At 44.0% G+C, this 25,921-nt stretch overlaps 1 protein-coding gene across 8 annotated transcripts; it reads right to left on the bottom strand.

Annotated features, from left to right (window-relative positions):
* Positions 1-711: 711 nt before the first annotated feature.
* Positions 712-25,631, bottom strand: SLC25A30 (solute carrier family 25 member 30). Of its 8 annotated transcripts, none has more exons than XM_036071686.2 (11): positions 22,670-22,767; positions 16,494-16,676; positions 16,192-16,312; positions 14,848-14,995; positions 11,825-11,919; positions 10,493-10,578; positions 8,608-8,703; positions 7,804-7,928; positions 5,955-6,093; positions 3,501-3,672; positions 712-3,366 (listed from the first exon to the last, which is right to left on the bottom strand). In XM_036071686.2, the coding sequence occupies exons 2-10, from the start codon at positions 16,503-16,505 to the stop codon at positions 3,502-3,504; spliced, it is 993 nt and encodes a 330-aa protein (XP_035927579.2). In that variant the 5' UTR covers positions 16,506-16,676; positions 22,670-22,767; the 3' UTR covers positions 712-3,366; position 3,501. The 8 variants fall into 8 exon arrangements, 7 of the variants coding, with proteins under 7 accessions (XP_035927579.2, XP_035927580.2, XP_077926466.1 ...); XM_036071687.2 differs by lacking the exon at positions 3,501-3,672 and adding an exon at positions 4,292-4,372 and having other exon boundaries at positions 712-3,347; positions 22,670-22,766; XM_078070340.1 differs by lacking the exon at positions 22,670-22,767 and adding an exon at positions 20,226-20,547.
* Between the last annotated feature and the right edge of the window lie 290 nt (positions 25,632-25,921).

The following is a 25,921-nucleotide window of genomic DNA, read 5'->3' as shown; positions in this document are numbered from 1 at the left end:
ATCTTATGGATGAGGTTTTTTTATTTTTTAATTTTAATTTTTGTTTAATTAAGCTTTATGCCCAATGTGGGGCCTGAACTCACGACCCTGAGATCAAGAGTCACATGCTCCACCAACTGAGCCAGCCAGGCACCCCAAAAAATATTTTTCAGTGAAAAAATTAATGACCTAGATTTGCGTGTCATCCCCTGGCTCTTCTATGCCAACCAGAGGTGCCTTCGCCTGATCCACAGTTAGCAAAACATCCCAGCCCGTCTCTAGCCAACACCAAACACTGGAAGGACTGAGGGAACCTGAAGGCGCAAGGCACTCATGTCATCACCCTGGTGTTCTGCATCTCTGAGGGACCTTGCCGAGCCAGTCCATGAATCAAAGTCACTGGCCTCTACTGGGCTACAGAGGATTTCATATAGTGGGAGGTCACACAGGTGTCCAGGCAATTAAGATGATGATCCTGGGGCGCCTGGCTCAGGCGGTAGCGCATGAAACTCTTGATCTCAGGTTGTAAGTTCGAGCCCCACGTTGGGTGTAGAGATTACTTTAAAATTAAAAAAATAAAAATAAAAAGATGACCCCAACAACTTCTCCATGAGGAGAAATGTCTGTAGCCACCTTTACAAGTCCCATTTATTTCTACTCCAACCTTCTGGACTCTTTGGAGCTTGTCTTTGTTTAAAGGTCTCTATCCAAAATAACCACAAATCATTTGGATCATTATGTATTATTCTAGTTTATTAAACAATGAACAAGGTTTATGCCACATATTCCAACAATGCTTAAATAAAGAGCTTGAGATATAAAGGCTTATGAAAAATGTACAGTCTTTACATAATACATACTATTTCTAGCGCATGAATAAATATAGAGAACAGGAGCCATTTTTATATCACAGATCAGCAACACTCAGCATCGATGATCACACAAATCCACAAGCAAACAAACAAAATCCATTATCTTCATTTTAGTCATAAAAGCTAAAAATCCTTTTGCCACATTTAAGCAACATCCAAGGGGGTTGGGGGACTTGTAGTCACACCCCCGAAAATAAGGGGACTGAGTCTCCAAGCCCTTAAGTTCTCTCTTGCATGAACTCCTTCAGGAAGCAGAAAAACCAGAACAGGTTAAGATCCTGTTCTATAGAACATGTTTAATAAATCGACACTGGAGAAAGACTCCATTTTTGTCTTAAAAATATGATCAAGTTTTATAGTGAGGTTCGAGCTTCTTTTCATCCTGGTATGAACATGTACATAATTTGAATAATTGATACAATGAACGTTGCATGACGTTGACTCTTTACTTGGTTTTCAAAATGGACTTGCTTCTACTGTTTTAGAAATTATATGTACACTTAAAAAATATAATGTTTTCTTCATTAAAAAAAAAAAAAAAAGTGGTGCTTAAAAAGTAATCCTTTAAACTCAAGGAACTCAAAAGTGAAAGCCTTTCTGAGAAAGCCCTGACCAGGTTAATGGAATGTTTTGGTAGGAAGAAAAAAAAAATCTCCGTCTAAAAATACGGTTCAGTACCAGGAGCAGGGCCCAAGTGAGCTCAGCTCTGCAGTCACATCTAGAGTGGGCCCGGGGATCTGGACTTTCAACTAAGTCTTTAATCAGTTAACACCTAGACGCCATTCTACCACTTCTTCCTTTCTCTTCTTAATGACTTTGTCTCTAGTTTGGAAATAACAATTCTGCCTCGCAAAATCTTTTTTGAAGTAGACATTAATAAAGAAGGCAACGTGAAAGTGATTGGCAGGAAAACGGCTCGATCCCCCAAAAAAACCTACACTCCTTCGATTCTGGGTTCAAGGGAGGCGGTGACCCACGGTGAGAACAAACTGGGAACCTGCCTGGCTAATACTGCAGAAGGGTCCACCCCAGAGCCCCTGTCAGTGTGTATTCAGTGTTCTCAAACAGTAGAACCGAAGGTACCCAAGTAACTATGTCCCCTTCCCTGGGCTGTCTTCTAGAAGTGTAAAGTTCTTCAGGCTCTTGGAGTCACTTTTTATGAAGGCAAGAAAGAAGAGGGAGAATGATTTTTGTTGTCTTTGGAGAAAGAAAGGAAGAGACTATACACCTCTTTCAGAAACTGGAAAACAGGTGCAGCACTAAAGAGATAGTTTCTAAAATTTCAAGCAAGTGTTTTCCATCCAAAACCAAACAGGAAGTCCGAGACAGGACATATCTTAATAGACAGAACCCGAACTAAAGTAAAAACTGAAAAATCTGGAAAAATCAACTCTTCTATTCACTCGCAACATCTTGCTAAAGGAAAACATAATAAAACTGTAGCTTAGACTGTGTTCTCTCTTTTCACAAGGCCTTTGGCGAGAGCCTTTGCTGGGGATTCCAGCGAGAATCCTGTCACGAAACCACTCTCTTCTGTACACCAGGCCGTTGATGCCAGGATTCTGGCGGGACGACAGCATGGCTGAGGCCCAACGCCTACCCTCCAGGCAGGTACTAGCAGCTACTCTTGTCTTCATTTGACCCTCAACAGCAAGAGGCGTTATTATCCCCATTTTACAGACTGGGAAATAATAAACTTTGCTAAAAATCGGAGCAAACTGCTAACATTACCTAAGACTGAACCGCAGCTGCCTCAAAGATCTTCCATCAACGTGGATCCTGCCGTGTTCAAAGCCAACACATCCCACCGTCATGGGTTTAGAGATCAATACTTTGTAACAACTCCTCACAAAGGTCAAGCCTTCAAAGGCTGAAAATCACTTACTGTAAGCGAAGGATCCTGCCGAAATCGGAAATTATAAAGCAGTGCAATATTCCAAGGATCTATTTCCTCCTGCACTGTTTACACCTGGAGTTGAAAGGTTGTGAAATTTCTTCAGCTGACAAGAAGCGATAGTCCCCACAAGTTCAGGAACAATAACACCCTCTTGGAGGCTCCATTCCACGGTTCCTGTGAGCTTCTCCAGAGCAGTCTGGCATTCTCAGCTGTGAGCTGAGACACAACAGGGGCTCCTCTCCCCTGAAGAAAACAACACACAGTTCCTGATCTTCTCGCAAGTTTTCTTTAGCAAGAAACATGCGTTCCACACGCAGTCGTGGAGTCGAAGGGCACTTGCATGGTAAGGACTAGCGTTCGGATGCTCGTTTCTAGCATGAAACATCTGAGGCACGGCTGCCCACACACAGCAACTGGAACTAACCCCATCCTCATCTGTTGCTCACGCTTCAGAATCTGCGATGAACCAAGCAGTGAGAAGCAGCGTGACACGCAGGAAGCTTTATTGTTTCGGAAGGGAGCCTTTGCAGAGCGCCGTCTCAGGCAGCCTTGACTTGTCACAAATCCAATTTCTTCAACTGCTCATATGTCACAAAGAACTGCAGTTACTGGTTAAGGCTGACAAAGAAGATGCTGTCTTAACAACATGGACACGTGAAAACAGACTCACAGACAGCACATGTAACAGATACGTCTGGGCAGACCACGTGCCTTGGACAGGATTGAACATGAGGGGCTCCATCCTTACCCACCTCAAAAGGTCTTCCCATGAGCCTTCCCAAGGTCAGCCTGGAACAGAACCACCACAGCAGAGATATCTCTAAATCCCCTCACACCAGCTCCCAGAGCCTCTTCGAAGATGACATCCCCCCTGACTAGCTCTGGCGATCGCTGCGCTGGGCAGACTTTCCAGAACAGTGAATTCTGTGTGAGACAGAAAGACAGCAAGCCCTGGGAAGCTCTCCCCAAGGGTCACGGCGAGGCAGGCCTTCAGCAGCGGGCAGGCGCAGGTAAAGAGAAACGGGGATGGTGAAAACCACATTCCCTTCTTTATAATTCTGCCCTTCCGTGTCTAGTGAACCGCCGCTTCTTTCCTCCCTCCCACTTTGGCATACAGGAAACAGTGCTAATCGGCCAAATAATTCAGGAGCTAATTCCCGTTTATCTGCAGGCACTCTCTAAAATAAGCGTTCTAGAACACTGCTGCCAAACCGCATCCTTCCCAAGGGCGGCTAGGGATATCAAATCAATCCCTGTCTCTCTCTCTACTCATAAGTATTCTCAGCTTCGAAAACTGAGTCTGAATAGAAATCTGTATTGATGTCAGTCCCTTTCAATAACACCAGCACTAAACCAAGAGTCATATAGCCCAGCACAGAGGTTGTATACCTGCTGAGACAGAAACTGAATCATTATTTCTTAGAATCAGAGGAACTCAAAAGAATAAGAAGCCACTTCTAAATTATCATTAATAACATGACAATTTATACAATCCTCTTTTAGCTACATCTTTCTTCAGATGTACTGCGACAGAAAAGGATACAATGATATTCCAAGGACCAAGTCTCAACCAATTTGGCCAAAATCCTTTATACAGAGCAAAAAACCCTTCATTCTTCCATGTCTGTTATAAGGCGGGGGGGTGGGGAGGAGACAAGTTAACTTCCAACTTTCCAATTAGGTCAAATGCGTTCATAATTCATTAGTAGCCAGACTGAATGATCTACTTTTCTTTAAAATAAAATCCTGTTTGGGGCGCCTGGGTGGCTCAGTTGGTTAAGCAACTGCCTTCGGCTCAGGTCATGATCCTGGAGTCCCGGGATCGAGTCCCGCATCGGGCTCCCTGCTCAGCGGGGAGTCTGCTTCTCCCTCTGATCCTCCCCCTCTCATGCTCTCTGTCTCCCATTCTCTCTCTCAGATAAATAAATAAAAAATCTTTAAAAAAAAAAAAATCCTGTTTGAAAAGACTGTCTAAAACCTCATTGCCCTCTGCCTCTTCTTGCTCTTTAAAGGATTCTGCATGGGAGAAGACAAAGGCTCCGTGTCAAACCAGCCCACGCCAAAGCAGGCAAACGGCCACTGAAGGAGTGAGAAATGAGACTGAATCCCAACTGGAGTCTCTTGCCTCCTGGTCCCGTGCGCTCACAAGCAGGTGGGAAATAAAGAAGTGAAGCAATGGTGGTAAAGACCTAATTCGGACCACCACTACTTCACGTCACTGGGTGGATAAAAACACGCATCTCTGCTCCGCTGAAGCAGCCCTTGAAATCTAGGCCGTGCCAGCATCACGCCCGAGGGCAGGAACAGCAAAGCAGGCCCGGATCCTCGGCTGCCAGCAATCTAGTCGGGGAGACAGCTGCAAACTCGCATCCCCTCGTGAAGAGGAGGCCCCACTGTTTAAACTGAAAATTACAGGAAGAGCGATGTGTTCTTCTGAGAGATGTCTGAATGAATGATATTCGTTCCAATAGGACTCGAGAGGAGGGAGATACACTGGAAGGAGACACAGTTCCACTGTGATGGCAGAAAATCTGACTATTTTCTCTCCCTTTACAGCAGAGCAGCGGTATAAACGAAATACACTTTCATTTCTAAAGATTCATTTAGATTCTGTATTTATCAAAGTTACCCCAGTGTGGCCCAAACTGGGTACCATCCCAGGGCTTTAGAGCATCATTCATGTTCGTTATAATAGCCCCCAAAATTTAGTTATTTCTCCGGTTAAATAGATGTATACAAATAAGTGTGTGTGTGAATATGTATGTCTATATTCACACAAAAACACACACACACACACACATTTGGGGGGCAGTTTTGATGATTGAAACAAACCACTAGAATATTGAAGATTAAGTAAAATAAACTTGCTCATTTCGTAAGTGTCCCTTATTATTATTAATTATACTAACAAGGCTTACTACACATGAATCCAAGCACTACGCTGTTTTGTAGGCATCATCTCAATTTTTTACAATAATTCTATGACATACGTGCTATTATTGTCCCATTTCACTTATGAGGAAACTGAGGTATGGAATCTGGTATCTTGACCAGTCACACAATCACAAGTGACAAACCCACAGGTTTGTCTTGCTCTAACCCTTGTGTTTGTCATCGTGATAAGAAAACTCTTCAGAGGGGAACAAGTAAACTAAGGAGCTGTGAAAGGACTTCAGGACCCTGCCCAGGGGCACACCCACGCTCACCTGTAACAAGCAGTCCAGGGTACCTGTGTGGCCAGAACACCTGCCATCCCGAAGGACTCTCTGATTCATCATCCGTGTTCTCACAACGTCGACGGGGTTGGAGGCCAGCGCCCCAGCCAGACCACAGGTGAAGCTTGAGCTATGAAAAAAATACCAAGGGAAAAACAAACAGTTCGGCACCGCTGAGCCACAACCACCACCATCAGAAGCAGGAAGCAGCCTCCTCCCAAATGACGCCAAAGTGACATGTAACAAGAGGAAAGGTTTCCAGGAGGAGGTCCGTCACTAGAGCGCTGCACGAACTTCTTAAATGTGGCACTCATTAGAGTGGCCTACAAATTCCGGCCCCGACTAAGAATACCTTTGAGGTTCCGGAATGTCAAAGAATCGTAGAAACATGAAGGAATGTCCTCCAACGATGATCTAGTGCATCTATTTGCTATAAGCAGGACTCAGAGTAATTTTTCAGCCCTATCATAACCGTACTGCTCTTGGAGAGCAGAGAAAAAGACGTTGTCACTGTAATGCCCTCCAGGGGCCTCTGGGTCTACGAAACCTTCAGTCTCACAAGACTAAGACCACACCTGGTATCAATCAACTCAGGGCGGGGTTTCTCAACTTCCACACTCCTAACATTTTGGGACCAGGCAAGTCTCTGTCGTGGGGGGCCGACCTGTGCACTGTAAGCTGTTGGCTTCTACCCAGCAGGTGCCAACAGTACTCCCCAATCCTAACAATCAGAACAGTCTCCAGAAATTGTCAAAGGTCCCTTGAGAGGCAAAATCAGCCCTCAGTGGATGAAACCACGATACATCCATATTAACCTGCAGCTATTTAAAAATACATGAAATTTGTTTGTACTGACATGGAAAGATATTTGGAATATATTATTAAATTTAAAAAAGCAAGTAAGAACAGCAAATACTGCGTGGTACCACTTATATGTGGAATCCATAAACAAAAAACAGAACCCGTAGAAACAGAGTAGAAAAGTGTTGCAAGGGGTGAGGGATGGGGGAAATCGGAAGAGGTTGGTAAAGGGGCATAAACCTTCAGCTCTAAAATGAACAAGGTCTGAGGATTTAACATATAACAGGGTGACTATAGTTGATAACACTATCATATAACTGAAATTTGCTAAGAGAGCACAAGTTAAATGTTTTCACACACACACACACACACACACACACACACAAAAGGATAAATGTGTGAGGTGATGGATGTGTTAATGAACTCTGGGGGCAGATCCCTTCACATTGTGTATGCCTATCAAATCATTATGTCATACGCTTTAAATAGCTCACAAGTTTGTCAGTTATACCTCAATAAAGCTAAAAAATTAAAATAATATAAATAAAAAGTAAGAGAATGTTAAGCATGATCTTGCTTGTGTAACACGTACACATAATATACGTTTATAGACATATTTGCATGTGCCTGAAAACCAAGCTGTTGACCATGGTTACCTATGTAAACAGATACGGACTTTCACTTTTTCTTGGTTCACTTCTGAATTATAATTTTTCAAGTATGAGAATACTTTTATAATAAAACTTTAAAATTTCTATATATTTATAGCAAATTGCCACCCTGAACTCATGGATCCCTAAAATATCATTTTTTTTAAATCTCTAAACATGGGCGCCTGGGTGGCTCAGTTGGTTAAGCATCTGCCTTCGGCTCAGGTCATGATCCCAGGGTCCTGGGATCGAGTCCCGCATCGGGCTCCCTGCTCAGCAAGGAGTCTGCTTCTCCCTCTGACCCTCCCCCCTCTCATGCTTTCTCTCTCTCATTCTCTCTCTCAAATAAATAAATAAAATCTTTAAAAAAAAAAAATCTCTAAACATACAGGAAGTGGGTATACACAGTGTCTCCCATTAGGCCCGAGAGAATCAGATGCTTCTTGGTGAGGTCATAGACCGGTAGCTCCACGCCGACAACGATGGCAGCCCTCTGGGCCGTAAGGGACACGCCCTGGGTAAAAATATGAATAACCAAGATTCAGACATCTCTCCATGGAACAGGCCTTGAAAAAAACTACAGAGTGAGAGAGTAGAAAAGACCAGAGGGTAAAGAACTCAGAAGCTCCCGTGCCCAGTTCTGATCTGGCACTAACCGTATGACCTTGGCCAGACCCTGGCCAGGCCAAGTCGCCTCACAGAGGCTCCGGTTTCCTAGTACATACTGAGAAGACTCTACCGGATGACCTTTAGGGTCTATTCTGTGAACTGACGGTGACTGGACTACCAGGGAACAGCACTCCATACCAGCGCCTGCCTATTAACGGTCTTCACTTAAGGACCAGGAAAATACACAGATCAAAAAATCCAGCGTAACTATAACCTAGAAAACCCTTCTCCAACAGAATTTTTTTTTCAAGTAAACAAACGAAAAAGTGCTCAATCTTCACAGAATTTCTTATGCATGAATCAATCAAAAGGCACTTTAAAACTATGATATATTCTTTGTATTCCCATTTCACAGGTAATGAAATTAAGAAAGAAAGTAACTTCGAGGGCGGACGTCACTCTTCTTCCCGTACACCATTTTGACATTCGGATTAAATAAGAGGATGGAAATAGGAAAAATAAATTCAAAGAAGGAAAACGGGGAAGAACTAAGTAAGGAAGTTGGCTCTGTTTTGCGGACTTACCTTCCACAGTCCCCTTGCTCCCTCTTGCTGGTAAATGTTAATGAAGTTGCCTATCATTCCACCTTGAAAGGTGCTGCTTTGTGCTTGCATCCGTATCTAGAGATTATTTTAAAGACGAACATGAGAAGGAAAGCACATTTCTGTCCGAATGTAGACTTCTGAAAATCATTCAATCTGTTGTTTACTAACCATTGAAAGAATCGCAGTATAAATAGGACTGTAATGCTAGTTTAAAACGCCCTTTGTAGGATTTATAAGGATTTAACATTCATAAGGATTGGTTCTGAGGCACTTTGGAATCAAAAAATGGATTTTTAAAAGTAGTCTTTTGAAAAGGAAAGAAAATGACATATTTCCTTGTAAGTTACTGAACAGGAAAGAGAATGTGATGGTATGCTAAGATTTCACATAATTGATAAGAGTATCCAGCACACTTGGCAGCACTAAGCATGGACAAGCATATTTCTTAAATTAGTTACTTCAAGCCACTACTATCTCCAACCAGCTGAACCAAAAGGTATGCAGGCGAGCCGAGCACGAGATGACCACATGATGCCCGTCACACTCTGTTACACTTGAACTTACAAATAAACTTGACAACGGCCGTGGAATTCAAAGGACCGAGATTCCAACATAAAAATAATGTTTGATGTAGCTCTCTACATTTTTTAAAGGGTTTTTTCTCACTAAAAATTGGTACCTTATTTTTGTTTAGGGAGCAATTATCTCTAACTTCTAAAAGAAAGTGTTACTGCCATGCTAACATGGGAAAATAAACCAAACTACGGGAACTGCCTTTCTATGAGCCCCGACAAATGTTTCAGGTATTAAGAGGCGTACGGATATTTTTCTCCACTTTTCCCCAACGAAATCCTAGCAAAAGCACCTTCACCGTGCCGAGGTGTAGCACACTCCGCATACTGCTGCAAAAAACTCAGATGTTCGTCAGAATCTCCTATTAGAGTGAAGGCTCTGAGGGCAGGGTCCTTATCTTACTCATTTTTGGATTCTAAGCATGTAGTACATCAACTGGTAGAAGGTAGAAGCAGTGAACACTGGTTAACTAATAGGAACAAAAAAGGAGAGGGAGGGACAGAGACAAACATCCTAAGAGCACTGAAAAAGCAAATCCTGGGCGCCTGGGTGGCTCAGTCGGTTAAGCATCTGCCTTCGGCTCAGGTCATGATCCCAGGGTCCTGGAATCGAGCCCCACATCGGGCTCCCTGCTCAGCTGGGAGTCTGCTTCTCCCTCTCCCCACTGCTCATGCTCTCTCTCTCTCATTCTCTCTCTTTCTCTCTCAAATAAATAAAAATTAAAAAAAAAAAGAAAAGGAAAAGTAAGTCCTGCCTAATTTCTATTTTGCTTAATTAGTTTATTTCCTCGTCTTTTTCCAGAAAGGATCTAAGGAGGCTGTATCCCTGGTATCGGCCACAAGGTCGTCCGATGCGTTATGTCTAACTGTGGTAAGGACATATTTCCATTCGTATTTCCTGAAATCAAGTTAACAGGTAACATCACGCGTTCAGAAATGGTCATTAGGGAGCAGATTTGTGGAGAACTTGCAGCCCATCCATTTTTAATGAACCAATAAAACCTGGAAGATTTTCAATGAAAAATGAAATTCAAATGTATCCAAGCCCAAATTTTTTTTCTGCTTAATCGCCAAAAACCTTGTCTCCACAATGAGCTCTACTTTTGAGTTCCTCTGTATCAGTGGGAAATCCATCCAGTGGATGTTTCTAAGTTAGAGTCTTCATGGCACTTAAATTATAAACAAGTTCACACATACAGTGTATGTTATATTTGCAGCTTTTCATTATCTGAATGTTGTTCTCAATAAGAAAATGTGGGGTATGCCTATAAGATATGGATCGTACTGCTTACTTTCAAAACATCAGTTGGATTAGCGATGGTTGAGGATACGACTCCAGAGAGAATTCCACACACCACATTTATCAGTAGAGTTTCATCTATAAACAAACACATATTATTCAACTTTTCGTATACACAGAGCTCTTCATATCAGTCGCTCAAATATAGGTGTAACTCGTTTACATGTCACTTGTACATCTTTAGAGAAAAGTAAAATTTCTGCTTTATGAATAAAGCAATTTTTTAAAGATTTTTTATTTTTTTTAAATAATCTCTATACCCAATACGGGTCTTGAACTTAAGATCCTAAGATCAAGAGTCGTATGTTCCACTGACTGAGCCAGGCACCCTTGAATCAAGCAATTTTTAAAATATCAGGAATTTTGCTGGCTTAACAGGATTTTGCCTAGCAAAATGACTTGATATCCAAAAAAGGAATGTGAATTATCATGCAAAATGAACAACCATGTACCAATTCACTTTTGTGTGTGTAAATGCAGACCACTGTAGTAATTAAGATGAGGTATATCCCACAGGAGAATAAAAAAGATACACTCCTGGGGCCCCTAGGTGGCTCATTTTGGTTAAGCGTCCAACTCTTGATTTTGGCTCAGGTTATGATCTAAAGGTCCTGGGATCGAGCCCCATGTCAGGGTCCATGTTCAGTGGGGAGTCTGCTTGAGATTCTTTCTACCTGCCCTTCCCCCCACTCGTGTGTGTGCATGTTCGCTCTCTCAAATAAATAAATAAATCTTAAAAAAAAGAAAAGAAAAAAAAGATACACTCCTAGGAGATACCGAGAAGATAAAAGTTTTAAAGCACACTGTATATATTTAATGTGAAATATACTGAAGTGCTAAAGCATCTTAGCTCCTGTTGACCACTCTCATATAACAGCTGACTAGCACTCGTCCCATTGTAAAAAAAAGAAAAAGTTCTACGGATTAAAGCAAAGTCACAGAGACAACTAGCAATAGAGTATTAGAATTCAGTTCTTAATACTAAGAAGGGTATTAACTGCTTTCCTGAAAAAACAGGTTATAATTCCTGATTTTAGAAATTTTTAAGTTGGCTCAAACTATAATAACACACCCCCTAGTCTGGGTGTTTTGGAGATGAGGATAACTAAATATTTGTTAAGATTGCTCTTTTAACTGTCACTCCCCTAAGTTCAGCTAAGAATGATGTGCTTTAAGCACCATTCATTCAGACTTTACGTCCAGAGTTCTCCTCAGCAGTAGTAAAGTCCCAATCAGGCTCAAGAAATTCTGATCTCACCTTGACTAAAAAGACACACAACCCCCCACCTCCTGTCCACAGGTGGAAAAGAGATTCCCCACTCACCTTCTGGGTGTTCAACAAACAGCCGCTTCAAGCTCTGGTAAATGCCTATCTTGATAGTGCCGTAGGAAGCCTGGCGTAACATCGCAGGGGCAATCCTGTCAAACCAACGTACAAAAGGACAAAGAAATCCTAAAAATCACTTTAAATCCTCTAGAAGACACACACACACACACACACACAGAAGCAACCACATGTGCCTTCCACAATCAAACTACGCTAAACCAGATTTCTCACAATTCAAGATCCAACAAAAATATAGCTGGGTTCAGTTAAATTTGTGCCAATTACTAGTTCACGAAGTGAAAGCTCAGCCCCTTGTAGTTATCCTTAATGAAAAGTTAAGTGAATATGGAATTCTAATCTGCTCACCGGTGTTCAAGGGAAAAGGCTCTCCTTGCTCGGGACAAAGCGCCCGGTGAAATCTGCCCTCTGCAAGCATCTAGCATTCTTCCACTGCTGCTCTGGAGCTCATCTCCCACCTTGTTGGAGGCCCTGTTCCGGTCATTTCCTCTCCCTCTCTTAGCCTTCTGGACACCAGAACCACCCTGGGGCAGTTATCCGCCCGCTGTTCCTGCACTTCCCACCTCTTCTCCAAATGCAGTCTGCCTTCCCTCCCCCTCTCTCCATCAAAACTGCCCTCAGTTGAGGTGACCGGTTGACATCTCTGTCACTAAATTAAATGATGTGTTCCACTTAGTAGCTTACACAACCTCTCTGTGGTATTTGCTACTGTCCACCCTCTGTCCTCCACGCAGCGACCTCCTCCCTGAGCTCCGTAACATCCCCCTCTCCTGTTTGTTTCCTTTTCTCCACAGCCTCCTACTTCTGTCATCTGGGGGATCCCCAGAATTCCATCCTGTGCTTCCTTCTCTCCCCACTCTCCACACATTCCCATGCTTCCACCACTGTCAGAGACTCAGGACGCCTAATTCCTGCTTCCAACACGGATCCAATGATGCATTTCCAACTGCTTCATAGATTTCTCAATGCGCATGTCCTATCCCCAGCCCACCTCTGGATCCAGAGTCCCATACTGAACTCACTATCCTCCCGCTCCAACCAATCAGCTCTCCTCTCTGTTTCCCAGACTAGGGAATGGAAGCTCCATCTACATTTTGGCCCAAACCAGAAATCAAGACATTAGCTTTGTCCCCTGCTTCCTCCACACCCCCTCACATATTAGGTCCCATAATATGTCAACCCTACGCCCTAAACAGCCTGTCTTCTTTCTCTCTGTCCCCAACACAACACCTCTGTTCAGATCCTGCTTCCAGCGTGACAGCCTACTTCCAGTGTCATCAGTCTTTCATCCCGTCTCCCCAAGACAGGCCGGCTTCTCTTCACCATGGAAACCCTATCCTGTCAGTCTCGCACTTAAAGCCCCCCCGGTAGCTTCTGCCCACCACAGGCATAGCAAACTCAAGTGCCGACAGCGCCAGGCAGATGCCTTAAGTGAGTGACGCAGGCTGGGTCCAACTGCACACACATACACCGCGTGAGAGGCAGAGGTTTCAGGAAACCAGAGAAGCCCTCCTTGATGCCTGCTCCTATTATCCTAAGTGAATGAATGAGGGCCCAGATGTTGACTTTTTCCAAGAAAATGGAATCCCAGGTTTCTGTGTGCAATTTCTCATAGCTGAAATATTGGCCCAAGTGAAAAAAAAAACCTTTGGTGATGGGTGGGTGGGAGGGCTGTGAGGCCCGGATTTGGGACCTATGGTGTAGCGGAGGAGATCAGGATGCTTGGCCTGTCCCAAGGCTGTCCATGTCCTGACCCCTCATTACGGCTCCAACCCCAGCTCTTACTGCTCACCAGCCCCCACGCTATACCCATGCCGAATTACTTGCAGTTCGTAGAATGTACTGTGCTTTCTTGCACATTCTGCTGGCTCTGTATAAATACAGTTCCCTTCTAACTTCACCTGGCTAACTCACTCTCCTTGATCCTGCAAGCTCAGACCGGGCGCCGCCTGCACCAAGCAGCCTTCCTGAAACCCGCCCTCTTTCCTGTCCCCACACTCTGGGCTTGACGCCCTGCCTCTACCAGACTCTAGTACTCATTATCAGACTCCGCTGTATCCCCCGTTCCCACGTCTGCTGTCCCCACTAAATGACAGCTCCTTCACAACCGTGTGTTGCTGCTGATCCCCATCTGTCCTCCCAGATCCAGTCTCTCAGCCTTCTCTCTGATGCTCTGCACACCGGGAGGATGGTGCCCATGGATTACGTCATTCAGGTTCCCCTGCCAGCTGACTTCCAGGTGGTTTCCACCAGTAGACGATGGGATGGAGGGAGGGAGGAAGAAGAGGGATTCTCCTCTCCCTGGGCACTACCGAAGCATCCCTCCGCAACGACTGTTCGCTCCTTCAAGGCTCCAGTCTTAACAGGCTCTGCTAACACCATTCCCGTCCTTGTCCTTTTGGTCCTAGGGTTGGTACCAACTTCTAACTTTGATAGTTTCTAGGTACCTCAATATCCTTCCTTTGTTCCCTTAGCCCTTAAGCAGCCCCTTCATTAAGGTCTCCTCACTGAAACCACCCAAGCGAATTCTGTTTTCTGCAGGGACTCGGGCTGACATAGGCACCCGCCGTACTCACTTTCCCATCCCGCACCTTCACACTGTTCGATAAATGTTGGATTAAAGGAAATTTGTTCACAACCCTTACCCACACAGGATACTCTGTCATTTTCCTTATAGCAAAAACCTCAGTAATTCAGAATAGCCAAGGGGAAGGGCTTTTTTCGGAGTGAAACACTGAATTATGGAATGTTTTTTGGAAACAAATGTAAGTTTTGCATTATTATTTGTATTCGAATATAATAAAAACATACTTTCACCACAACGCTCATTACATAAAAGATATATAGAAAATAAAGCTGAAATGAAAAACGAAAAACCTGCAAACTACTTTCTCTTTTCAAATGTATCTCAAATTTCTAATTTTTCTCCATGAAGTCTTAGTTTTCAGTCTATTCATTTGGAAGGTCAGTAGTCAAATATAAAAACACAAAGGTCTACTTACCCTGAGTACAGAGCTTTCAGCCCTTCTTCTCTGCCTATCCGCACTAACGCATGCAACATTCCTCGATACCTGATTTCTTTAAAGTTTGCATCATTTGTCTGGCCTTGAATCTGGAGCCGTGTCTTCGTTAAGTCAATTGGAAAAGTACCTTAAAATTTTTTTAAAAAGAAATATTTCACTTGATAAAAAGAAATTCCACTAAATAAAGGATACATGGTGATCTATTACTGAGGAAACATTTTAACTATAATGTAAACTAAGAAATGGAATTAAGAAATAGCAGATACTTTGCAATCTTTTCTCTATCTAAAAAAAATTAGGAACCAAAAGATTAAAAAGACCCCAGAGATGCATAAACCTATTTTCCTTTCTTTATATTTTTATGTAGTTCCCATCCTACTCTACCTAGGATCTCAGAAGCTGCACTGCTGTGAAAGACAGGTACACGGAATGATTTACACAAACAGGAAATTTTAAAATATGTTACTGTTTTTTGCATCTGTGAAAGCTAAAATCAGGTTCAATATGAACAAAGAGAGAGAAGTTCATTTTCCAAAGGAGCGTTTCACTTTGTGTTCTGCAGTCTAAAAGCAAATCTGTTCACGCAGCTAAAAATGTTTACCAGTGCCCCACGGAGAGTCCACCCAAATATGTAACACTCATTCTCAGCACACTTGATCCACCGTGGCAATGGGAGAACCCACCTGCACGGGCAACCAAGTGGGTGGGTGGTTCCTGCGCCTTCACCCCTCAGCCCTGCTGGCTCCTCAGGGGCAGCCCCTGTCCCAGGACAGCAGTGACCGAGCCCTGGATGCCCACGACGTGTCCAGCCCGGCACCTGGCACTTGGCAGCTGCTCAATGAGGATTTGTTGAGTGAATTATGCCAGGAAATAGACAAAGATAACCGGGATCTGATGTGGCACTCCACTGAGGAGGAAGTCACAAATACGGCATGGCTAATGGGCAGGGGAGGACCTGGGAGCTCCTCCCAACTCTCTACGGCCCCAGGCGCTAACAGGGGCAAAGTGGGGGAAAGGACAAGGAGCACAGGGACAGATGTGATCTAAAAATGACTGATAAACCTTCTGTTTGACTAACAGGTTCCACTTTCTCCACACTGAACTTTGAACTCTAAACGGCTAGGCAGCCAAAATGACTCTGTGTCGGAAAAACATACCAAAAGAGGGCAATTTTGAAATCTGAGATTAACATTTCATGCTCTCACATGCTGTGCTCGAACCACAGTCACATCAAACACCAAATAGCGACCTTAACTTCTCATCGACATCCCGACATCCCGAGCAGCAAGCAAGCGACCTGAGTCGGCCCCTTGGGCTCCTTACCGCATTCCGCTGTAATGGAGGCCAGCCCCCCGTACACAAAGGGCTTCCAGTTGAGGGCCGACATCTTCACCACGGTCCCTTCTCCTGGAACAGAGAAACATAGCCTCCGATAGGGTTTTTCCTGGACACAAAAGGAAGGCACGTCAAAGTTGTAACTCCGTGCACAAGCAGTTTCTTCTTTAAACTTGTGTTCCATTCCGAGAGTGCCATCAGATGCTATTGGTGAACAACGCCCCCCACCCCCACCCCAATTCCCCAGGGGAGCCTTGGCTTCATAAAGCAAACCTCACTTTATCACTTGCCTTAAATCTCATTCAGGCCTTAAGTAAATGCAATACGCTGGTCCAGTGATACGGTGAATGTATTTAGTGGAGTACAATGGAGGCTATTTTCTGGGTAGTGCATTCTTTCTAAAATCCATTCATTTTCACTCAACAAATATTTGCCATTTGCTTGCCACTGTCTTAGTGGGGCCCTCGGGTGCACTAGAGCAAAAAAAAATGTTGCAACCCCGTGTACGAAGGTAAAATGACAATTACTTAAAAGTACCAAAATGTACTTCTGGTTCACACTCTATAAATGTTAGTTTTCTCTTCTTATCCATATGCCATTAATAGCTGGGAAGCAGCTTGGTACAAAGGAAAGAGGAGGACCCTGGGGTCAGAGCCACACCGCATCCTTCCTGGGAAGTGCCTATTAACCCCTAAGCTTTTTCTTCATCAACATCATCACCATTGAAGCAGCCAACACAACCAATTAGGGGTGGAGCCCATACTTTTATTGGCTAAGCTAAATAAAATGCCTAGCTTTTACTCCTATTGTGGGGATTTTTTTTTTAAGATTTTTTTTTCTTTTTTGACAGAGAGAGACACAGTGAGAGAGGGAACACAAGCAGGGGGAGTGGGAGAGGGAGAAGCAGACTCGCCCTGAGCAGGGAGCCCGATGCGGGACTCGATCCCGGGACCCTGGGATCATGACCTGAGCCGAAGGCAGACGCCTAATGACTGAGCCACCCAGGCGCCCTATTGTGGGGATTAAATATACACTTTTAAACGAGCACAAAAACAGACACTCAACAATTGTCTTCTTCCATCTTCCTTTCACCTAAAAGGTGCTCACACATTCTGCAGTTTTATGCATTTTCAGTTGGTAAATCTGGCCTCTGCCCACTAACAGGAGAAACATGCAAATTAACAAACATTTGCATATATACTATCAGCCATAATTATAGTGGTTTGAAATAAAATTTCTAATTTATTATAGTCATTACTGGTGAGCAATATGCCCAGGGTTTTTACTCTGCATGTTTTAGGAGTTTCTCAAGACTACATTTCTCAAGAAAGGCCTGCCACAAGTCATTATTGCCAAAAATGTCAGTTTGCAACAAGGCCCAGGGGCTTGTTTAAACTAAGAAAAAACACAAGGAACCCAGAGGAGATTCTAAATACATCTACCAGTGGCTATTCTCATTTACAGACATTAACCGAATTCAGACTGGTTACAAGTGAGTATGGAACCTCTATGAGCATGGAACCTGAAAAATCTTCATTTGCTTTATGTGTTTCAGGACCAAGAACAAGCCCTGCCCCCCAAAAATCATCTCAGCTCCCTATCATCCTTGCAAACATTTAATAATATCTGTATATAACTAATTCTTAGTCTTATAAGATTCATAATATAATGATTAATACTATAAGTTATATAGACCGTTAGAACACATTAATAATAAATCCAATAATTCATTAACTGTCCACTAGTACCTTCCTTAATCTACTTTTGGATTCTGCTGAATTCAAGTTAAAAAAAACAAAGCAATAACTACGTAACAGTGACCTGTGGAAGCACTATAATTTGCCATTAGAAGAGTGTCTGATACAAATGATTTCCGTGGATCCCCCAACAAGTTTGGGATAGGAGGACAGAAAAACAGACTAGGAAATGGAGTCTCAGCAAGGTGCCTTGCCCAAGGCCACACAGCTGATGGGGCAGAATTGGGCCTCCAACCCAGGGGTTCTAATTCCAAATACAGTGTTCTTTCTGCCACCACCTGAGGCTGTATGTGATCATAAGGGAGTGATGGTGTTTTAATTAAGGAGGAAATATTACTAAGCAGTTTCGAAAAGGTAGTACTGATAAGCTGCACCTTATAAACAACAAAAAATGTGCTTAATTTAAGAGAAAAGTCTTGAGAGAATATAATATTCAGAAGGTAGACAGTCAATCTAAACAGCAGTAATTTATTTTTCCAATACACAGTATACAAAGATAGTGTTCAAATAAACTTTTGGAGTTGTTCACAGTGGTGAAATTCACATACTATAAAATAAGCCATTTTGGTGAACAATCCAGTGGCACTTCACACATGCAGGATGTCGTACCACCACCACCTCTATCTGGTTCCAAAATATCTCATCACCAGAAAAGAAAACCATTACCCAGTTGATTCCCCACTGCCCCCTCCCTGCGGCTTCCATCTGGTTTTTATTTTCTTGGCTGTGAAACTATGTAAGCGTTAAGCATCTGTGTGGCACATAGGACTCCTTATTAATAGTTCCTAACCTGACTACAGAGCTTCGGAGAAGTACAGACATTAGGGTCCCACCTATGGAATGAGGATCTCAGGGACATCACAAGTATCTGTATTGTTACTATAAATCAGTGAGTTAAATATGTGGTGGCAAATTCACAATTTGGAATACTTACCACTTAAATTCCCATTTTAAGTACTTAATTCTCAGAGATGATATTAGAGTTGACCCTCCTTCTTACTCATCTTATTTAGTAGTGACTTTTTTTCTACACATACATATGCGTGTGTGTGTGTGTGTGTGTGTGTGTATATATATATATATATATATATAAATATATATGTGTCTGCATATATAAAGACACACACACACAAGGTTTCCTGCAAAATGTCAGCAAAACTTTATGGGAAATGGAATCATAACTGATCTCTAATTTAAAAACAAAACAAAATATTTTTTAAAGACTCTATTGCCATATGGCCTCATGCCATCTCACTGATTAACTCTCTGGTTTCCTGCCACTACTTATTTGTTTTACTAGCTTAGTTTTTGGTTTTGGGTTTTTTTAAGATTTTATTTATTTATTTGAAAGAGAGAGAGCAGGAACACAAGCAGGGGGAGTGGGAGTGGGAGAAGCAGGCTCCCTGCTCAGCAGGGAGCCCGATGCGGGGCTCGATCCCAAGACCCTGGGACCATGACCTGAGCCCAAGGCAGACGCTTAACGACTGAGCCACCCAGGCGCCCCTACTAGCTTAGTTTTAAACGGCTACTTTTGGTGACTTTGTCTTCTGTCTGTTTTTTTCTTTTTTTAAGATTTTATTTTTAAGATTTTGAGAGAGAGCGACAGCGAGCCAGCGAGTGGGCGAGTGGGTGAGCACAAGTGGGGGGTGGGAGGGGCAGAGGGAGGAGAAGGAGAAGCAGGCTCCCCGCTGAGCAGACACCTAGCCATGACCCCTGGACGGATCATGACCTGAGCCAGGATCATGACCTGAGCCGAATCAGACGCTTAACCAACTGAGCCACCCAGGTGCCCCTATCTTCTGTCAGTTTTGATATTAACTTTTCAGTTAGATCAAAACCCAAAAGTTCTGGGTTCAAATGCAAATACTCAACTAGAGCTCAAAACTGCGTGGAATTGCCTCCCCCGGGATTTTGAATCAAGTGGACGGAGCACACACCCATTTGTCCCTATTCAGATGTTCCCCTGGGGTTTTGAATCAAGTGGACGGAGCACACACCCATTTGTCCCTATTCAGATGTTCCCCCAGAGTTTTGAATCAAGTGGATGGAGCACACACCCATTTGTCCCTATTCAGATGTTCTCCCGGGGTTTTGAATCAAGTGGACGTAGCACACATCCATTTGTCCCAATTCAGATGTACCACCGCCATAAACTCATCTTCCACAAATGAGTGTCCATTCCTGCATCCCTGGTTAAACTGTATGAAAGTACCTTCTATTCAATTACAATTTTTAAAAGTTAGATAGGAATAGGGTAAAAATTACCTTCAGGCTCTTCTCTTTTCCTTTCCCAAAGCTAGGACTAGATTATTGAGCAGTTAAGCCTACTGCCCGCCTTCCCAGGTTAATGTTTGCTGGGTCAAAGAAAGAATACTTTAGGGGCGCTTGGGTGGCTCAGTCAGTTAAGCATCTGCCTTTGGCTCAGGTCATGATCCCAGGGTCCTGGGTTGGAGTCCAGCATCCGGCTCCCTGCTCGGCAGGGAGCCTGCCACTCCCCCTGCTTGTGCTCTCTCTGACAAGTAAATAAAAAGAAAGAAAGAAAAGAAAGAAAACTTTAGCTAACTACCACAGAGAGTATCAGTAGTTGGTCAAACATGCAAACAAGAAAAGCTTCTAGCTAAGGCTGCAATAGGAGACGTTATGTCCAGTACGCCGTGCTGGCCACAGCAGGCTGAGACAGGGCTCCGGCTATCTCCAGCTGAAATCTCTGTTCAGTAAACTGAACCATTTCTTTGTTTTGGAGTGCTCTTTAGAGGGGTTTTTCTCAAACACATTAAATTCCTAGCACCATTTTTGGGGAAAATCCCAACTCTACTCAAGTCCCAAGAATGACAGGCCAACACAGTCAGGGAGATCGGTGTCCTTAGCAGTCACTAGTGTCTGGCGACATCTCAGCCTGAGATCCAGGGAAGGGATTATAACCTTGCAAAAACGCCAGCGTCAGGGAGAGCAGTGCCTGGGGATCACTTCCCACTTTGCACTCCTCTTTAGGCCATACCCTCTAGCCAGACTAAACCTGGGGACCACTTCTCTGCTGCGTTATAAACACAATGCTAATAACCACAGCCATCGTTATTGAATATCTTATATCTCAGGCATTGCTATACATTCTCCACATTAAGGATTTTATTTAATCCTTACAACCCTATGAAATAGGTACCATTAGCCACATTTCACAATTGAGAAAAGACAACCTCAGAGAGGAAAAGTGACTTTTCCTAGTCACACAGCTACAAAGTCTACAAACTAAAGTCTCCCTGAGGGAACCCATGATCTTTCCTCTAAGTACTACAAAGCCAGACACTATTTCCCAAAGGCTGTTGAAAAATATTAGCAGGTGGTAGTGTCGAAATTCTGCACATTCAGAATAAATGTGTGATTTTCCTGCAAAGGAAACACAAACTTCCCACCTATTTTTTTTTTTAAGTGTTTCCTGAGTGGAAATGTCTATACAAATTAAGGATTCCAAAAGATTCTCCCTACATTTAAGATATGTACCATAGCCTCTCTCCTAAATTTTCTCTTACTCAGGAGTTATTTTCTCTTTACCTCATTTGCACAGCTGCAAAGAGAGGTAAAATATAGTACAGTAATTGCTTCTGGAACTTCGGAAAGCTTTCCAAGTTTCTGTTATATATTTAATTCTGGATAAGTTCTTTCGAATTTACTTGTGTTTCCTTTTCAGTCTGCAGTCTTAAACTGGAATCACAGTCTCTAAAGCTCTGTGACCTCTTAAATCTTTGTTCCCCAAATGTCTGCCTTTCACAGACTCTTATTTCCCATTCTCTTTAAAGGTACAGTATGGAAAATAAGCTCATCACAGACTTATGAAACGTGGAATTTAAAAGGCATCTTAGAAGCCATTCCTCATTTCATACGAATTAATTGAGCCCACGACCACAAAACTTGGCAGAGGCAAAGCCAAGACCACAATTCATGCCTTTCAACTTTTTTCACTACCTGAGGAAGATGAATCTAGAATCTGTAGGACAGTCCCAACACTGTTCTGCTACTCTTGCCCAGGAGCAACAATGCTGAACACTGCAAATGCTTTACATGAACTTAACACCTGGAAAGACGCTAAAATCCAGAGCTACATTAACCTTCCAAGCAAATGAAGTGCACCCGTCCCTACAAACGTGAGCCAGCCTGGCCTGTCCCAGGAGCAATTCCGAGTACAGTGTGCCCTCTCCCAGAGTAGGAAGCTCTCGGGGACCCGGGCTGAGCATTCCGAATAAACCGCGAGTGGGAGGGATGCAGAGGCAGGAAAAACACACCGTGGGGGCCGGGGCGCACACGCTGAGATGCCACCCACACGGGCCTCACACTTGGGACCTGTGACGCTGGGACAGAAGTCACCCCTCGCCGCCAACTGATGAGGCCCTGGAGCCGGCGGCCCTGCCGGAAGAGCGCGACCCAGCCCCGGAACCTCGCGCCCCCGGGAGCCGGGCTCCGCACGCGAACCGGGGAGCAGCGGCAGCCCCCGAGCACGCCCGGCCGCGTCGGCGCTCTCCCGGGCCGCAATCCGACCGCAGTCCCAGCCCCGGCCGAGGCCGACCGGAGGCGCAGCACCGGCCGCGGCCGGGCAGGGAGTCCCACGCCGACCGGTTCCGGACGCCGCGGCGAAAGGGAGGCGGGCCGGCGGAGGGGCGACCCGGAGCAGGCACGGAGCTGCCAGAGCGACCGCGGCCCGGTGGTCAGACACTTACCAGGTGGCGGCGGCTCCGCCAGTCCTGCTATTGCGCCCCGCTGCACCCGAAGCCGGCCGGCACGGGAGCTGGAAAAAAGGCTTCTGAGCAGCTGGGGCGGCTGAGGAGCCGGCGCGCGGCCACGCCCACCCCTCACCGCGCGGCCACGCCCCCACCGCGGCTCCCATTGGCCACCCCGGCCGCGGCCACGCCCATGGCAGCCGGCGACTGGCTGGCCTCGGAGGGACCCGGGCACTGAGTAGCCAGCTCCCCGCTGACAGGGGTGGGAGCTGTGGGAAGTCGGTGATGCCTCCCACGGCCTCGGGTCCAGGCTCCGCAGTGAAAGAGAAACTTTAGGGAACGCACCGTGAGCCTCGGAATTGGAGGCTTCTCCGAGTGCTGGTTCCCTATGGCCACGTGAACCTCCGCAGAGGAAGGAAACTCGCGCTTTTTTTTTTTAATCCCAGCTTTTTAGTTTGAAAATTTACGAACCGACCGAAGAGTTGCAAGAATAGTACTATGAACAGTATACCCTTCATTCAATGCACCATTTCACATTTGCGTCCTCTCTCACTATATAGGTTCCCCCCCAACCTTTGGAAAGTTGCATGCAATGCTGCTTCACCCCTAAATATCTCACTATTATCACATGCAATAAATTGAATACCATTTCTGTCATATCATTCAACATACCGTCTATATTTAAATTTCCTTTATTGTCTCAAAATGTCATACAATTGCACACGTGCACACACACGTCTTTGAAAATTCAGGATCTACCCAAGATTCACCCGTTCGGTTTAACACCGTGCCTCTCTAGAAACTCCTTTTATCTACTAGAACTTCCACTTTTTCAAAATCTTTCGTAACTTTGACATATTTGAAAAGTCCAGGCCAATTGTCTTGTAGACTTTATCAATTTGGATTTATCGAGTTGTTTCCTCATAATTAGATTCAGGTTAAACATTGTAATAGGAAAATGGGAGGTGTTGTGTATTTCCGTGAGAAGGCACAGTGTTCTTTTATCGGTGCTGCCAAGTTGGATCACTTGGTCAAGGCATCTGGCAGATCTCTCCACAAAGATATTGTCAGAAGCTCAGAAATGATAGAAGTAAAGCGAATGAATCACCAAACCAGTAATCAGTAAAAGTTTATTGTGCACACATCAGAAAGACAGTTTGCAAACTGGGAGCACTCAAACCAAAACACGGAATGAGGCTTAGGAGTATGTTATAAAGCAGCTTATATAGCGAGAAAGCAGTGACTGTTTGTTCTTCATGGGGATTGGTTATAATACTAGAATTTTCTTAAATGACAGGGAATTGGTCAGTGGTTACCTCATATCAACCTTAAGAAACAGTTCAAGCCTTGCTTATGATTTCCAGAGGCATAAGCAAGAAATTACCCAGGTCAAGTTAGTCTTGCAAATTAAGCTTTGTATGATTAAACTGTTTTTTTGTCCGTTCAGAGAATTTTCAAAGCTGATCTCCGTTTTTGTTTTTTGGTTTTTTTAACAATATCCTTCTCCCACTGTAGCAGAGACTATCTGCAGTGACAGGTTGAACTGGGCGAATATTTTTCCGGGGGGGGTGTAGCACACACTGATGAACGCTTATAGAATTGGTTATAAAGTGGTGATTTTTTAATGCTGTCATTCCTTCTACCTGTCTACCTTTTTCTCTTTTTTCCCCTCTGCTTCTCATTCTTCTTCCCTTCACAGCTCCCCTCCCCCACCTTCTCCTTTTTGAGTAACGGTGTGTGGACGCCTGCATTTTTTAAATTCAATTTAATTCAGTTACTATAAACAAATACCATTATTACTTTTGGTGCTCAAATTGCCCATATTTGGCCAGTGGAAGCCCCCACACCTGGCTCCTTTATTCTTTATATAATATCCTATCAATCTTTGAGCACTTCCTTGTTTTCTGACCCAAGACCTGCTAACGCTTCATTGAATCTTCTCTGCCCTAGGCAGGAAAACCCTAGTTGCTTTTGGGAGGAAATGGCACTTAGAAAATTAGATCTGAGTACTTGTGCTCATTGCTACTGGGATGTCATTCTTCCAGGCCCTTACAGGGGATGAAGCATATATATATTTATGGAGATATAGATGTAATGCAGTAAACAGTATACCCATCACTCAGATACAGTTTTAAATCATGAATTCATACCTCCAAGTCAAAATCCAACACCATGGGATTCATTCTAGTCTTCCTCTTTCCATATTTATATCTTCTTTCTCCCTCAATGAAAACCCTAGCTCACGACAGCATCAATACATTTGCACATTTATTCGACAATATACAGAAACTAGATGAGACTCACATACCAGTACTACCACCAGCAACAAACCTTCTAAGCTCAAGATTTCTTGGCAGTTCCCTGTATCTTTATAATACATCCTTCTAAATGGTGTGTTCAAAGAGTACTGTGTTCAAAGTTTACTTGAATTCATTGGTTTTTGCTATGGTTATGTTCTTTATTTGATATATTGTTAGGTTGGTTATTTTTATTTGCATCAACTCTAGAGTTTGCTTTTTTCATCTTTTTTGTTCAATTTCATTTTTTGAATGTATAAAGCATCCACATGGTTCAAAATAAAATCTTACAAAGGTTAAACTCCCTCCCCATTCCCTGCCCTCCGGTCCCACTCACCTCCTAGCAGTAACCACTTTCCTTAGTTTCTAGTTTATTCTTCCACCGTCCCCGAGGTAAAAATCTATAGAACTATATATAAGTATATTTGTTTGTTATCTATTGCTGTATAACTAAGCTTACCAGCTTAAAACAAGCGTGTATTAGCTCACAGTTTCGGTGGGTCAAAAATCCAGAGGGGCTCCGGTAGGCACCTATAGCTCCAGGCCTCCCGAGAATGCAGTCAGGGCGGCACCTGGGGCTGCAGGCACCTCAGGCCTTGAGTCGCAGAGAATCTGCTCCCTCTCCCAAGCACACTCAGCCTGGCTTTTGGCAGGCCTTAGGAGATCCTCTTTCAAGCTCACTCACATGGCTCTTGGCAGGCTTCAGGTCCTCACTGGCCACTGGCCAGTATTCATTTCCTGGGGCCTAACAAATGACCACAAACTGGATGGCTTTGAGAAACAAGAATTCATTCTCTCACAGTTCTGAAGGCTAGGAGTCCAAAATCGAGATGAAGGCAGGGCCATGTTCTCTCTGCAGGCTCTAAAGGAGAGTCTTTCCTTGTCTCTCTCCTAGCTCTGAGCCATTGCAGCCACTCTTGGCGTTCCCTGGCTTGCAACTGCATAACTTCAATTT

The sequence above is a fragment of the Halichoerus grypus genome, chromosome 4, assembly GCF_964656455.1.
Source record: "Halichoerus grypus chromosome 4, mHalGry1.hap1.1, whole genome shotgun sequence".
NCBI classification, from domain to species: Eukaryota; Metazoa; Chordata; class Mammalia; order Carnivora; family Phocidae; genus Halichoerus; species Halichoerus grypus.
This window is presented reverse-complemented; position numbering and strand designations above follow the sequence as displayed.